Here is a 16,656-nt window from a genome sequence, read left to right as displayed (position 1 = left end):
AATCACAGTCCCCCACTCAATACTAAATCCCAGTCCCCCCCTCTATACTAAATCACAGTCCCCCACTCAATACTAAATCCCAGTCCCCCCTCTATACTAAATCCCAGTCTCCCCCCTCTATACTAAATCCCAGTCTCCCGCTCTATACTAAATCCCAGTCCCTCCCTCTATACTAAATCCCAGTCCCTCCCTCTATACTAAATCCCAGTCCCTCCCTCTATACTAAATCCCAGTCCCTCCCTCTATACTAAATCCCAGTCCCTCCCTCTATACTATATCCCAGTCCCCCCCTCTATACTATATCCCAGCCCCTCCCTCTATACTAAATCCCAGTCCCTCCCTCTATACTATATCCCAGTCCCCCCCTCTATACTATATCCCAGCCCCTCCCTCTATACTAAATCCCAGTCCCTCCCTCTATACTAAATCACAGTCCCCCCCCAGTCCCTCCCTCTATACTATATCCCAGTCCCTCCATCTATACTATATCCCAGTCCCCCCTCTATACTATATCCCAGTCCCTCCCTCTATACTATATCCCAGTCCCTCCCTCTATACTAAATCCCAGTCCCTCCCTATATACTATACCCCAGTCCCTCCCTCTATACTAAATCCCAGTCCCTCCCTCTATACTATATCCCAGTCCCCCCTCTATACTATATCCCAGTCCCCCCTCTATACTATATCCCAGTCCCTCCCTCTATACTATATCCCAGTCCCTCCCTCTATACTAAATCCCAGTCCCTCCCTCAATACTAAATCCCAGTCCCTCCCTCTATACTAAATCCCAGTCCCTCCCTCTATACTATATCCCAGTCCCTCCCTCTATACTAAATCCCAGTCTCCCCCTCTATACTAAATCTCAGTCCCTCCCTCTATACTATATCCCAGTCCCCCCTCTATACTAAATCCCAGTCCCTCCCTCTATACTATATCCCAGTCCCTCCCTCTATACTATATCCCAGTCCCTCCCTCTATACTAAATCGCAGTCCCTCCCTCTATACTATATCCCAGTCTCCCCCTCTATACTAAATCCTAGTCTCCCCCTCTATACTAAATTTCAGTCCCTCCCTCTATACTAAATCCCAGTCTCCCCCTCTATACTAAATCTCAGTCCCTCCCTCTTTACTAAATCTCAGTCCCTCCCTCTATACTAAATACCAGTCCCTCCCTCTATACTAAATCCCAGTCCCTCCCTCTATACTATATCCCAGTCCCTCCCTCTATACTATATCCCAGTCCCTCCCTCTATACTATATCCCAGTCCCTCCCTCTATACTATATCCCAGTCCCTCCCTCTATACTATATCCCAGTCCCTCCCTCTATACTAAATCTCAGTCCCTCCCTCTATACTATATCCCAGTTCCTCCCTATATACTATATCCCAGTCCCTCCCTCTATACTATATCCCAGTCCCTCCCTCTATACTAAATCCCAGTCCCCCCCTATACTAAATCCCAGTCCCCCCCTCTATACTAAATCCCAGTCCCCCCCGCTATTAAATTCCAGTCCCTCCCTCTACTAAACCCCGGCCCCTGTTTAAAAAAAAAAAAAAAAAAACAGTATTAGCCAACAAGCAGACTCACTCAATGGCACTGTCCGCACCCTGTGCCAAACCAGATCCTCCCGCTACTCCTTGAAACCATGTGAAGGTAAGTATGTTGAGGTCATGTTGGAATGTGACGTGGTGTTGCATGCCTCCATGCACATCCAGGTCCTCCACTGTCCAGCCGCAGCCATCGCAACTGTGACCAACACGCACTGACAGACACACACACGCACTGACAGACACACACACGCACTGACAGACACACACACGCACTGACAGACACACACACGCACTGACAGACACACACATTTCACTAACAGACACACACATTTCACTAACAGACACACACATTTCACTAACAGACACACACATTTCACTAACAGACACACACACTCACTAACAGACACATACACACTGACAGACACACAAAGTGACAGACAGACACACAATTTACACATTCTTGCACACACTCACATATTTTATTTATTGCTTATTGCTTATTGCTTTGGTAGCTGGTTTGGGGCCTCTCCCTAGGGTACAGTGGGGTCTCCCTTCCTGCTCCTCACTGCTCCCTCACGCACGCAGTTAAGTGATGCCGGGCCTGGATTATGTCATATCCCGGCACGTGCGAGCACATGCTGCGTGCGAGCAGTGAGGAGCAGGAAGAACAGACTGCGCTCGCGGCCGCCAGCTTCCTCTTCACCTGGCCGGGTAAATTTTAGCAGAGTAGGCACCTGCAATGTGAGGAGAGCAGTAACAGTATGCATGTCAAACTCGCGGCTTGCTGGACCGCAAAAATATTCATTGTGGGCCAAATGCGACCCGTGGGCCAAGAGTTTGTCATGCTTGCTCTAAGAAAAGCCATCACACCGCCGACTGCCTACCTATCTAATGGTTAAATGCTAAACCATGTGCTAGTGTGTCCTGAATATGTAGAATTTGTCTATTCAGTCACTCAGTCACTCAGTGTTGCGTTGCCAGGCGGCGCGGACCGTGGTACAGGAGCATCTGTTTCCTGTTCCCGGCCGGACTGACCAGAAGTGCTCTCTCAGTGAGCACTTCCTGTCAGTCCGGGTGGGAACAGGAAACAGATGCTCCTGTACCACGGTCCGCGCCGCCTGGCAACGCAACACTGAGTGACTGATAGGAGGGAGCGCTCCTGCCGGGTCACTCAAACCTTGCACCCCCCAGGCCGGGGCACCAGCCCTGACTGTGCAGCACTGCCCCCTCTAGCAGCCATCTGCAGGACTTGACAAGTGTGATTGGACCTTCCTCACCTGTCTACCTTGCACAACTGTAGAAAATAGTTAATTCAGTAAACTCACTCCACATGTCTCATTCCCCCTCCCCCCGCCAGCCCCTCCATATTTCTCTCCAACCCTCCAGCTCCCAGTCCCTCCACGTGTCTCTTCAACCTTCCCATATGTCTTTGCCACCCAACACCCTTCCATGTGTCTCACCCACCCCCCAGCCTCTTTATGCGTCTCTCCCACCCATGTGTGTGACAGACACACATTGACAGACACACACTCACTGACAGACACAGACACGCCCGCTGTCACAGTTCTTCTCTCAGCAGGCCACGGTTCTAGGGGTCAGCAGGCCAGCCAGGCCCCTGGAGTGACGGGCCTGGTCGCAGCTGCGTCCCCTGCGATCATGGTAGTTCTGTCACTGGTGGAATGTACAATTTAAGATTCAGTAGTTTTAGCAAAATGGAAGTGGCCTTTAGAAATGTGTGTACAAATGCTATAGTGTTTTAGACTTTTTTCCCTTTAGTTTTGTCCTTCTCCATTTATGTTTCTACACCATGACCCATTTTGTTCTCTTTTATTTATTTTTTAATCTTATTTTTATTTATCTTATTTAGGCTTCGGTACAAGGGCTATTTTGGCGGTGTGAGTGCGATGACCCGAGATCAGTTCGCCAAGGTCAATGGATACTCCAACAATTACTGGGGCTGGGGAGGAGAGGATGATGATCTGCGACAAAGGTAAATAAGGAAACCACAAAGTAAATCACAAGTGATATTAAGTGCAAACAAGAAAATAAAAACGCTGCATACACCAGTGTATAATCCTCAAATATACACGAAATACTAAAAAATATAAACCAATCCAAATATTGTGGAGAGTGCAAAAAAATCACCTAAAATGGATAGTATACTGGAAACCGGAGTTTTTACAAGCAGGGCAACTTGGACATAAAAAAAGAATAGCAAAAAAGAAAATACAGTACAGGTGGTCCTCATTTAGCGGCCTACTTGTTTTACGACGGCTCGCACTTACAATCAGGCGTAACTTGGTGCGCATGTCTATGTTCGGGGGAAACTTCCCTGAACATAGACGAACGCATGAGAGTAGGGAATACCTCTAATCTATGTTTGGGGGAAATTTCCTCAAGCATAGATTAGAGGGTTTCCGTGATCTGGTGCGTTTGTCTATGCTCTGGGAAGTTTCTCCAAACATAGAAAAGCGCACCAGAGCAGGGAATCCCTTCACTCCTCACTTACCGACAAATTTGTTCTACAACTGGGTCGTAGGAAGGGAACCCGGTCGGTAAGTGAGGAGTGTCTGTAGTATAACAATGTAAAAAAAATAAAAAACAAAACAACTAAAAAATGCTCTCACTCCCAATAGGCAACTTACATGAAATAGAGCCAAAAAACATCTGGCTTTGGGTTGTGTAGCTGATGGCAGGGGATAGCATCCTTTTTGATTTATGATTTTGCTGAATGATATTCTCAAAATAAACAGCCAAAAGTGTGGATAGTGCTGAATAGCAGAAATGGGAATACAGAATACAGAAAAAGCTCACTCACATGGACAAGAGCCTATGAATATTGGCTCAAGTATAAAAGTCAATGTGCTATATTGGGATAGCAAGCCCCCTGCTTGCAAACAGACACACTGTAGCAGACTACAGGCAGCCAGATCAATATATGTATACGATAACTTTATTACTTACACAAAAAGCCACATGGCTAAACATTAAAAAAAAATATTTGTTTAATGTATTACTGAACTCTTTGAAATAAAATGCAAACTCTGTTTATTCTTTGTAGGCTAGTCTTCACCTCTCGCCTTTTGTGAGGGCAATGGTCTGCATTCCTTACAGACTGTGTTCGTAATAGAAATAAGGGGTAGATGGGATTTGGTATGAGAAATTGATATATGATAAAAACCTCTAGTGTATGAGTGAAAGAGATTGTCTTGGAGACACGGAATGGTTCTAACAGAAGAGATCACTCAGAGTATGCTGTGTCTCATTATACCTGCTGTCTGGGATAAACCAGATAAATGATTAGAAAACTGGGGCCCATTGTCTCCAGTCATCAGGTTTGGTCAGTCACGGAGACGTTAGAAGTATAATGTTGGTTATTGAAGATACTTTGTACATAACTTTGAAACTTGATCCGTTAATCACAGCAATGTAGAGAATGTTCTCATTTAGATTGCTTGTAACTTCCTGTAGCCAAAATGAATTATTGAAATAACAAAGGCTTTTTCAGTTCTCTTACAATTATTCCTTTAAGCAAATATTAAAAATCTGCCTCAAGTATCATGGTGCTAATCTGCTCACCAACATTCTGGTAGGTTTATACACATTGATGAAGCAAGTATTCATTCATTTTTAAAATACATTTTAATAAGATAAATAGCATTAATGGGCAAAGGAAAAATTTAAAAATAAAATGCACAGATACATTTTAAATGGAGGTGCAGGCAGTAACAGGAAAACATGTTACTACATAGTGTTTTATACATATATATATCTATATCTATATATACATATACATCCACATACAGTTATAGGGGGAAAAAAAGGTTTTACATAACTGGGTATAATAACAATCATCTGTTCCTTAGCAGGTCTTAACATCAGATACATACAACCTCAGAAGAACGACATGACATTACACGTGTCATGATTTTTAAATCAACAATAAAACCAAAATGGAGAAGCCATGTGTGAAAAACTAAGTGCACCTTATGGTTCAATAGCTTGTAGAATCATCTCTAGCAGCAGGTTTTAGGTTTTATGATTTTCTGACATATTTGACCATAAAGCCAGCTAACATTTGTGATGCAGAAACATAATTTTAAAAACCCAAATGATGAATCAAGAAGGTTGGATCTTGCTAGCAGCAAACATGACGATGGTGGAGTGCAAGTTTCAAATTGGGATGGTCCCTTGATTCAAATATTATTATTTTTATATGTTAAGTTCCTTGAGGGAAGAGCTTTATTTTGGTATTATAGAGGTTTTCATGTTTAATTGCAGAGTTGTATTACAAAACATGAAGGTGGTTCGACCTTTTCAAGATATTGGCAGATACACCATGATCTTCCACAAACGAGACAACGGCAACGAGGTCAACCATAAGAGGTAAGCCTTATATCAAAACCATGTGGTGAAAACTGCCAATCTCCCAATAACGCATAACTCAAACTTTAAATATCACCCTCCACTATTCCAGCCAGCACCATTCCTGCTCCACTATATCTCAGCATGACTATCATAATAAACACTGACAAAACTATCACAATGATCTTTGAAACAGTGCCTGAATTACATAAATTACAAAATTCCCATCTATGCATCAGAACAAAATCAAATGGCGCCCTGGTCGCAGTCCGTCCTTTCAGATATCTAGGTATGTTGCTAGACCTCAATCTATCCTTGGGTCTTCACATTGAAAATTAATCGAAACTTTACCTAAAACTAAGGTTCCTGTACAGAACATATCCTGCCTAAGCCCTAGGCCTAGAGTAAGGAAACCGATTGTGCAACAAATGCTAATGGCGGTCATTGATTATGGGGATGTAATGTGGGTGCACCGCAAACCCACCTTAATAAACTCAATACGTTATATAATTCATTCTGCCGCTTTGTGCTAGAATGTAATTACTTTAACCACCATTGTGACATGTTAAAAGAGCTAAACTGGCTGTCGCTGGAATACCGACGCACTCTTCATCTTTCCAGCCTTGTGTTTAACCCTTTAGGATGGCGGGCGTTCTGTGTACTAACCAGGTCGCTGGCGATCCGACACCAGCGGTCGCAGTGGGGGGACTCACCTGGCATCCCAGGGAGTCCCCCTGCTTCCGATCCGGCCCTCCTGGGCAATGTGATCGCGAGGTCCTTGCGAGGACCTCACGATCACATGGACGGCATAGCCGTCCATAGCATTGCCAGCAGGGGGACTGCCTGGAATGACATTATTAATGAAAAATTAATAACCGTTAAAAATTAAATAATATATACTTAGATCATATGTGTATATATGATCTAAGTATATATATACATTTACACATACACTGTCTAATTGTATTTTAATATTAATATATATATAATTATATATATACATTTCAGAATACACGTAGAATGATATTGATTAAATATACCGTATATACTCGAGTATAAGCCGAGTTTTTCAGCACATTTTTTGTGCTGAAAAACCCCAACTCGGCTTATACTCGAGTCAATAGTCTGTATTATGGCAATTTGCATTGCCATAATACAGACTGGGGCTGTGGGGGCTGTCAGAGCGTTTACTTACCTCTCCTGCAGCTCCTGTCAGCTTCCTCCTCCTCCGCGCCGTCCGTTCAGCACCTCGGTCAGCTCCCAGTGTAAGTCTCGCAAGAGCCGCGGCTCTCGCGAGAGATTTACACTGGGAGCTGACAGAAGAGCTGCACGGACGGCGCGGAGGAGGAGAGAGCTGACAGGAGCTGCAGGACAGGTAAGTTACAGCTCTGCCAGCCCCCCTCCACCCCCCACTGAACTGCCAATGCCACTGGACCACCAGGGAAGGAGAGCCCCCCTCCCTGCCATATATCAAGCAGGGAGGGGGGACGAAAAAAAAAAAAAAATTATAATAATAAAATAAAAAAAATAATTAAATGAAATAAATAATAATAATAAGAAATAATAATAAAAAAATATGAAAATAATTTAAAAAATAATAACATTGCCCACCCCCCACCAAAGCTCTGCAACACACACACACACACACTGCACACATACACATACACACACTGCACACATACACACACACTGCATTCATACAAATACACTGTATTCAAACACACACACTGCATTCATACACACACACTGCACTCATATACACACTGCATTCATACACACACACTGCATTCATACACACACTGCACTCATACACACACGCACTGCATTCATATACACACTGCACTCATACACACACTGCATTCATACACACACACTGCATTCATACACACACACTGCATTCATACACACAGACTGCAATCATACACACACTGCAATCATACACACACTGCACTCATACACACACTGCACTCATACACACACTGCACTCATACACACACACACTGCATTCATACACACACGGCACTCATATACACACACTGCATTCATACACACACACACTGCATTCATACACACACTGCACTCATACACACACTGCATTCATACACACACTGCACACATACACACGCTGCACTCATACACACGCTGCACTCATACGCACACACTGCACTCATTATACACACACTGCATTCATTATACACACACTGTAAATAAATATTCAATGAATATATTTTTTTTTAGGATCTACTTTTATTTAGAAATTTACCAATAGCTGCTGCATTTCCCACCCTAGTCTTATACTCGAGTCAATAAGTTTTCCCAGTTTTTTTGGGTAAAATTAGGGGCCTCAGCTTATATTCGGGTCGGCTTATACTCGAGTATATACGGTATATATTTATATAGAATATAAAAAAAATGTAAATACATTAAAAAATAAAATAATTAAAAATAATTAATGTATATTTATGTAATATTTTTACATAATTAGGTCATTTTATTAATTACAATTTGCGGGGACCTGCCTGACAACCCAGGCCGAAAGTATAGGGAATTTAATTTGCTAGCACTATATTTAACCCTGTAACTTCCCAAAACACCATAAAACCTGTACATGGGGGGTACTGTTTCACTTATTCACAAACACTGGCCAAATATTAGTTTTTTGCTTTTTTCACACAAAAACAAATATGAATGCTAACTTTGGCCAGTGTTTGTGACTAAGTGGCTACTACAAAAGACTGGACCCCATTTGCAATACCTTGGGTGGTCTACTTTTGCAAATGGTATGCCATCAGGGGGGTAATTCTCATTCCTGTGCTACCACAGGGTCTCTAAGGCAACATGACTTATCTGGCAAATTTCAATGTGAAAAACCTGAAAAATGGAATGTGCTATATTTGACCCTGTAACTTTCCAAAACACTGTAAAACCTGTTAAAGGAGGGTACTGTTGTACTCCTGATACTTTGCTGAATACAAATATGTGCATTTTATTGCAGTAAAAGCTAACGGTATTATGACATTTACAGCTAACATGTGAGGCAGAACTACAAATAATAATAAAAAAAAATTCTCACAGTTTTTTTGATTTTATTCATAATAAATTATGTTTAACATATGAATAGTTCATGTGGAATTAAAGCCCTGTTTCTCCTGAACAAGATGATATATAATAAGTGTGGGTGCACTTTATATGAAAGAGATGAATTACGGTTGAACAGACATACTGCGCAAATTCCAGTTTCTGTTTACATTTTGTTTTGATCAGAACGTGTACTATTGACTCCGTCCTGAAGGGGTTCAGTGCTTTTCTGGAAAGCTCCCACCCTACCTGAGCAGAATGCTCTCCCCGGCTGTTCCCACCTTCTATAACTTCCAATCCAGTACAAGCACTTTATTTAGTCTACCTCTGTTTTCCTACACTTATGGAAAATTATGGAAAAATCTCACAGACACGATCAAATCTCCCTCCAGTCTAAAATCCATTAAGAGATCACTGTTAACATGCCTCAATATAGAATGCACCTGTAATCATGGTTGATTATATTTCCTACCTGTTCTGTGTTAGATTTATTTATGTGTAATTTAATAGAATGTGATGGCAGATAAGAACCACTCGGCCCATCTAGTCTGCCCAATTTTCTAAATACTTTCATTAGTCCCTGGCCTTATCTTATAGTTAGGATAGCCTTATGCCTATCCCACGCATGCTTAAACTCCTTCACTGTGTTAACCTCTACCACTTCAGCTGGAAGGCTATTCCATGCATCCACTACCCTCTCAGTAAAGTAATACTTCCTGATATTATTTTTAAACCTTTTCCCCTCTAATTTAAGACTATGTCCTCTTGTTGTGGTAGTTTTTCTTCTTTTAAATATAGTCTCCTCCTTTACTGTGTTGATTCCCTTTATGTATTTAAATGTTTCTATCATATCCCCCCTGTCTTGTCTTTCCTCCAAGCTATACATGTTAAGATCCTTTAACCTTTCCTGGTAAGTTTTATCCTGCAATCCATGAACCAGCTTAGTAGCCCTTCTCTGAACTCTCTCTAAGGTATCAATATCCTTCTGAAGATATGGTCTCCAGTACTGTGTATTCATATTATCCAGTACTAATTAATATAACTCCAGTACTAATTAATATAACTCCAGTACTAATTAATATAACTCCAGTACTAATTAATATAATTCCATTACTAATATTATCATGATTGATATTACATATTCAGGGTGAACTGGGGAACAGCTGTGCTGGGTCTCTTCTCTCTACCCTCCCTTTGTAGCATCTCTTTCTATGACTCAAATCTTTCGAATATTGAATGGATACGGATGCTGGTGGAGTCCCCCTATTGGTGACACATTGAACAACACTCTATATGCTACAATACATATAAGCAATCGTGATGTAGTTAGCTAAGAGAGGAGAGTGAGACCTCTACTGGTTGACATTGATACTGCAACATTAGTGAGTTTTCTATAGACGTTCTGCAAAAAATATCCCACACAATTAGACTTCATAGATTTATGTAGTGTGAGAGTATATTTATTTTCCTCCTTATGGAGGTAGACGTTTTTCTTTTCATCTTGAGCTACATAGTTTAATTCAGTGAAAACTTTTCTTCAATTAAGTGTGACAGTGATAATGTACTTTTTAAAGAGATAAATAAAAAATAATGGTTTTATATAACAGCTAAATGATTCTATCTTAACTTCTTTACAAGTTCTACTGTTCTACTGTGAATGCCACGTGCAACGGTAATTAAAACTAAAGCTGATTGCTCAAGGAGGGCTTACACAGGGCTTAAAACAAAGAGAAATACAATCTTTATTGAAAAAAGAAGTATTTTTTGTTTACAAGTTAGAAAATGAGTTCTTCCTGTTATACAGATTGTCTTACACAATTCAAAGCATACTGATACTAATTCAAAGAATGTATAGCACCTTCACAGCAGACCAGGAGTCGGCTGAGTTCTCAGCCAAACCCTGGACTACAATAACTTTATGTGAGGAACATTTGTGAGTTTACATTACATGCATGCATGACATCACACTCACGCATTCCCAGTTTTTCACGGTAGTGTATAAAATATCAGTTTTCTAATAGAGCTGCGTGTTGCACCTCATTCACATGGAGAAATAGAAAGCAGCCATGTGTGCACCTTCCTCGCGTGGTGGTGACTGATAAATGCTAGACGTTTTTGCATTTTTCCTTTCTTGAAGGTCCCTTTGAGTAGGCAAATATTAAAACACATTTGTCTTCTGCTAATGTGAAAGTTAAAATTCCTGTTTTCTTTTTTTTTAGTTGGTATTTTATAATGTCATTTTTAAAGTCTTATTCCTGGCATCGACAGCAAACCTTCCAAAGGGTGAACATTAGTGGAAGATGTCCCACCACTACCACCACCACCTGTACCTTCCATGTGGTCTGTGAGCCATGTCTGTTCTAATCCTCTCTCACAGTAACAGCACATAACTCTTCCATGCTGTGAGGCTAGAAACACATTGATGCTATTTATTAGCATTATGTAAGGTTTTTTTTATGGGACTCTGAGAAACCTATGAAGGGAGCTGTAGTAGATGGCATCAGTTTATACAAACATTTATTAACTGACAACTCATTAAGTGCCAGGGACCTGGTACTTGAAGGGTGAGTAGGATGACTAGGCTAAAATCTTATTTCTCCAAATGGCTGGAGAGCATTTCTGTATTCATTATTCAACGTTTTTCAATGTAACAATTATTCAAGAGGTGATTTTACATTCCACCCGAGTGTCATCGAGTCGAGTGCACTATTTTCGCGCCACTTCCAGGCTAAATAACTTGGATTCTTTGAATCTCGACTCATTGGGTTTTCATTGTATTTTTTCCTATCCCCGTGATTGAAAATGAGCTGAAAATAATTTAGTTGCTTGCTGTTTGGTCACAGTGTATTTAATGATTTAGAAGATGGAAATCTACAGATGGGTGTGCATTCACTAAAGTCTCGTTTGAGCAAACAAGACACAAAGGGTGGTAAGTCTTGGACAAAAACCCAAGGATTCTCACCAGGGGTACTCACAGAAACAAAAAATGTCATCGTGCAAACATTAATTTCTGCATGGCCCTCTCCATTCAACATGTATAACACATTAATGGAACTTAGAGGAAGCTCAGCTGTGCAAATAAGAATAATAATAACTATAATAAGTAATTAATCACTTTTTAGAAGATATACCCAATGAAAACATAAATGCATTTAAATATGCAATTTTATTGATGGGGCTATATCTAAAAATTGCAGGTCTCTTGTCTGCAGCCTTTGCAAGCCCTCCCCTTCTAAACCTGCCCAGACTTTCTGTGGCTGTCCAATCACAGACTTCCCAATGCAGCTCAATGAGAAGTATATTTGCAAGGCAGGAGCTCTGGGCAATTGCTGCCTCTTGGGTTTAGCTGAACTACCAGGAAGTAACATGACCTGTTGTCTAATGGACAGTCCGGAGGGTGTAGCAAGGTTAATTTATAAAAGTGCTAATTTCTATTGAAATCTGCAATTTTTGTAAAATGAAAATAAGAGGACACACTCCTCACATGTAAATCTGTAGTGTCCTTTCATTGTGAGCTGACTTGATTGGAGCCAGTTTGGATTAATTGATAATCAGATAAACATGACCAGCAATGTAAGCCACAGCCCTCCTTGTATTTCTCCTGCCCTTTGCTGCCCCCAAGGTAAGCATTTAATGATGTGTAGACATGCAGGAAAGATCTAATTGATCAGGATACTTTTACTGATTTCCATAGCGACAACCTAACGTTTTGTCTCAACTGCTCTTCATAACTGTCATTCCATAAGATTAGATGCTATATGATATAATAGGCATAACAGAAACATGGTGGGATGAGACACATGACTGGGCAGTTAACTTAAATGGGTACACGTTATTTAGGAAGGATAGGAAAAACAAGAAGGGTGGTGGGGTATGTTTGTATGTCAGCCGTGAGTTCAAGTCAAATCTTAGGCATGTGGAGTGTGATGAGAAAAATGTGGAAGCTTGGGGCAAACGCAGGGAAGTCAATTATTGGTTGGGATATGTTATAAACCATCTAATGTAAATATTGATGAGGAAGAACTGCTGTTAGAGCAAATTGGGAAAACTGCAAATTGGGGTAACACGTTGATTATTGGAGATTTTAATTACCCGGACATAAACTGGTATAGAGGGACTAGTACTTCAACAAGGGGAATCAGGTTTTTAAATGTGTTAAATGACACCTTGATGTCACAACTGGTACAAGCACCAACTAGAAAGGACGCTTGTCTGGATCTCGTTATAACAAACAATGTTGATATTTTGACCAACATTGAAGTAGGGGAGCATTTGGGAAATAGTGATCACAATATGGTAAATTTTAAAAAGCAAAAGCACGTGGGGTATACTAAATCATATAATTTAAAAAAAGCCAATTTCAATAAGATTAGGGCAGCTCTACAACATATCGACTGGCATAAACTCCTTAGTAAAAAAAACAAACACTAAGGATAAGTGGAAACTCTTCAAGCAAATATTAGAAAGGTAAATTTCTCAGTATGTACCATTGGGTAATAAATATAAAAGAAACAAATTAAAACCAATGTGGCTTAGTAGAGAAGGAAAACAAGAGATTAAAAATAAGAAAAGGGCATTTAAAGCATTTAAATCAGACAAATCAGAGGCATCCTATTTAATATATAAGGAAGAAAATAATGCTTGCAAAAAGCCAATTAAAGTGGCTAAACTAGAAAATGAGAAATTGATAGCTAAAGAATGCAAAACCAACCCCAAAATGTTTTTCAAGTACATCAATTGTAAATAAACAAACAATGAAAGTGTAGGTACACTGGAAGCAGAGATGGGTCTGTTAGTTAATGAAGACCAGGAAAAGGCAGAAATGTTAAATAACTATTTTTATTCAGTAAATATTAATGAGGATCATATGGCAAGAAAAATGCAAATGACTGCTGCAAAAAACTTGCAGATAGCTTGTGATTGGATGACTCAAAACAAGGTGCTACAGCAGTTAAAGAAAATTAGGGTAAATAAAGCCCCGGGGCCTGACGGTAATTACCCACGAGTACTTAAGGAGCGAAGTGGGGAAATAAGTGAACCTCTGTATTTAATCTGTAGTTATGCACTTTGGGGTCAAGAATGCACAAGCAACTTACACCCTAAATGGTAGTGAATTAGGTATAACCACACACGAGAAGGATTTGGGAATTGTTATAGACAACAAATTAGGCAGCAATATGCAATGTCAATCTGCAGTAGCTAAGGCCAGTAGGGCTTTGTCATGTATAAAGAGGGGCATAAATTCTCGGGATGAAAATATAATTTTGCCTCTTTATAAAGCACTGGTAAGACCACACCTTGAATATGCTGTGCAATTTTGGACAAGGAGATATCTGACTGCCATTTTGGGGTCAAAAGGGAATATTTTCCTAGTTTGTTGCAAAATTGGAAGCGCTTCAGACTAAGTTTTTTTTTGCCTTCTTTTGGATCAACAGCAAAAACATATGTGAGGAAGGCTGAACTTGATGGACACAAGTCTCTTTTCAGCTATGTAACTATGTCACTATGTAATTCTAAAAACCATGTCTAATATTTACCCATTTTTCCAAACAGAATGCAGCTGCTGGACAAAGTTTCCAAAGTCTGGATGGCAGATGGGCTGAATTCCTGCTCCTACAAGCTACTGTCTACAGAACACAACCCTCTGTACATTAATTTCACTGTGGACATCGGAGGACCAGATGCCTAACTTTAACTTCCGGCACAGAATTGACCAAAGGATACGGTTTCTCAAACTCTGCTGCTGAAGAAATTGTATTCCACAAAAGTTTTAGATTTTAACATTTTCAGTGATAAAAAATAGGTCACCATAAATCGGCTCTCAGAATGGCCCTTCTTTCAACCTTTCTCCTTCCCGTCCTCATCTTGGATTTTCCTTTGTGACCAAACTGGTGTTCTGGGCATTTTTGGAAAAATTTAGTATTTTTTTTTTTGGTACTAAAAACAATCTTTCCTTCAAGTATGCAGCTTTTCACTTTGTATAATTTAATTGACGTAAAATACTTCTTATTTTCACCAGCGTTATTTCATGGATTGAAAAGCTTCAGACCTTCTGGGAGGATGCTCGTTCTTTTAAAGCCATTTTATTTTTCACACGTGCTGTTTGTACGCAGAGCGCATGTTTGAGGAACTGGCGGCTTGAGCTGATGGGACATTAATCTCAAAGCCAGCTGCAGATACATTGCAAGAGACAAGGTAGTAAAATAAATCTAGTTTACATAAAAATATATAGAGATTGTTAAAGTAACGTTACCGTTTCTCTCTAAGTAGGTCCTCTACAGGTGGAGGAAGCCAATGACGTAACTTCTGCAACTTATTGTAGCCACTTGACTATTTAAAGGGAAACTGACAACATATTTTTATATTTATTTTTTGTTTACATTAAAGCAGTGTTTTATATCCATATTTATTGTGTATTTTTAGAAAAAAAACAATTTTCAACTCTCTCTCTGGTTCCAAGATATATTGAAGAGAAAATTGTAAATGTATATTGACACTGTGAATGTGTGTATTATAAATTGGTATAATTGGATAGTACTAAAGGCCAAACAGTGGAATTCTCACATGAAATGGCAGAAGCCGGTGGTTCAGTGTGATACCGGTTTCTTAAAAGGGATACAACAGTACACCTTGCTGACTTGCTGCAGAACTATCGTTGTATTAATGAGAATACAGATAATTTCAAACTATTTATTCTGAATTTTATACTTTAGTAAGTGATCCTGGTCGTGTTTTTTTGCTGCTGTAATAGTTTATTTCACAACAAGGACATAGTCTTAAATTAGAGTAGCAAAGGTTTAAACATAATATCTGGAAGTATTACTTTACTGAGAGGGTAGTGGATGCATGGAATAGCCTTCCAGCTGAAGTGGTAGAGGTTAACACAGTAAAGGAGTTTAAGCATGCGTGGGATAGGCATAAGGCTATCCTAGCTATAAGATTAGGCTAGGGACTAATTAAAAGTATTCCGAAATATTGGGCAAACTAGATGGGTCTGCCATGACATTCTATGTTTCTGTTTCAGTTTAACCGGCCTTTGCCATTCAGTGCTGAAAAACACATTTAGAAAACGATTACCAAGATGTCTGCTGACATCTGACATTTAATACCCATTAATAGAACCAGTCATTTGAATAAAAAGGTACCGTATATACTCGAGTATAAGCCGACCCGAATATAAGCCGAGGCCCCTAATTTTACCCCAAAAAACTGGGAAAACTTATTGACTCGAGTATAAGACTAGGGTGAGAAATGCAGCAGCTACTGGTAAATTTCTAAATAAAATTAGATCCTAAAAAAAATATATTAATTGAATATTTATTTACAGTGTGTGTATGAATGCAGTGTGTGTATGAATGCAGTGTGTGTATGAATGCAGCGTGTGTGTATGAGTGCAGCGTGTGTGTATGAGTGCAGCGTGTGTGTATGAGTGCAGCGTGTGTGTATGAATGCAGTGTGTGTATGAGTGCAGTGTGTGTATGAGTGCAGTGTGTGTGTATGAATGCAGTGTGAGTGTATGAATGCAGTGTGAGTGTATGAATGCAGCGTGTGTATGAGTGCAGCGTGTGGGTATGAGTGCAGCGTGTTTATGAATGCAGTGTGTGTGTATGAGTGCAGTGTGTGTGTATGAATGCAGTGTGTGTGTATGAATGCAGTGTGTGT

General features: G+C 40.2%; 1 protein-coding gene across 1 annotated transcript in view; it reads left to right on the top strand.

Moving 5' to 3' along the window:
* Positions 1-15,399, top strand: part of LOC134602019 (beta-1,4-galactosyltransferase 4-like) — a 49,756-nt gene extending 34,357 nt beyond the window's left edge. The window contains exons 5-7 of the mRNA XM_063446524.1: positions 3,419-3,541; positions 5,833-5,937; positions 14,548-15,399. Coding sequence (XP_063302594.1) covers positions 3,419-3,541; positions 5,833-5,937; positions 14,548-14,683 — 364 coding nt within the window. The 3' untranslated portion in view covers positions 14,684-15,399. The remainder of the gene's footprint in view (positions 1-3,418; positions 3,542-5,832; positions 5,938-14,547) is intronic.
* Positions 15,400-16,656: the final 1,257 nt, after the last annotated feature.

This window comes from Pelobates fuscus, chromosome 1 (assembly GCF_036172605.1).
Source record: "Pelobates fuscus isolate aPelFus1 chromosome 1, aPelFus1.pri, whole genome shotgun sequence".
NCBI classification, from domain to species: Eukaryota; Metazoa; Chordata; class Amphibia; order Anura; family Pelobatidae; genus Pelobates; species Pelobates fuscus.
This window is presented reverse-complemented; position numbering and strand designations above follow the sequence as displayed.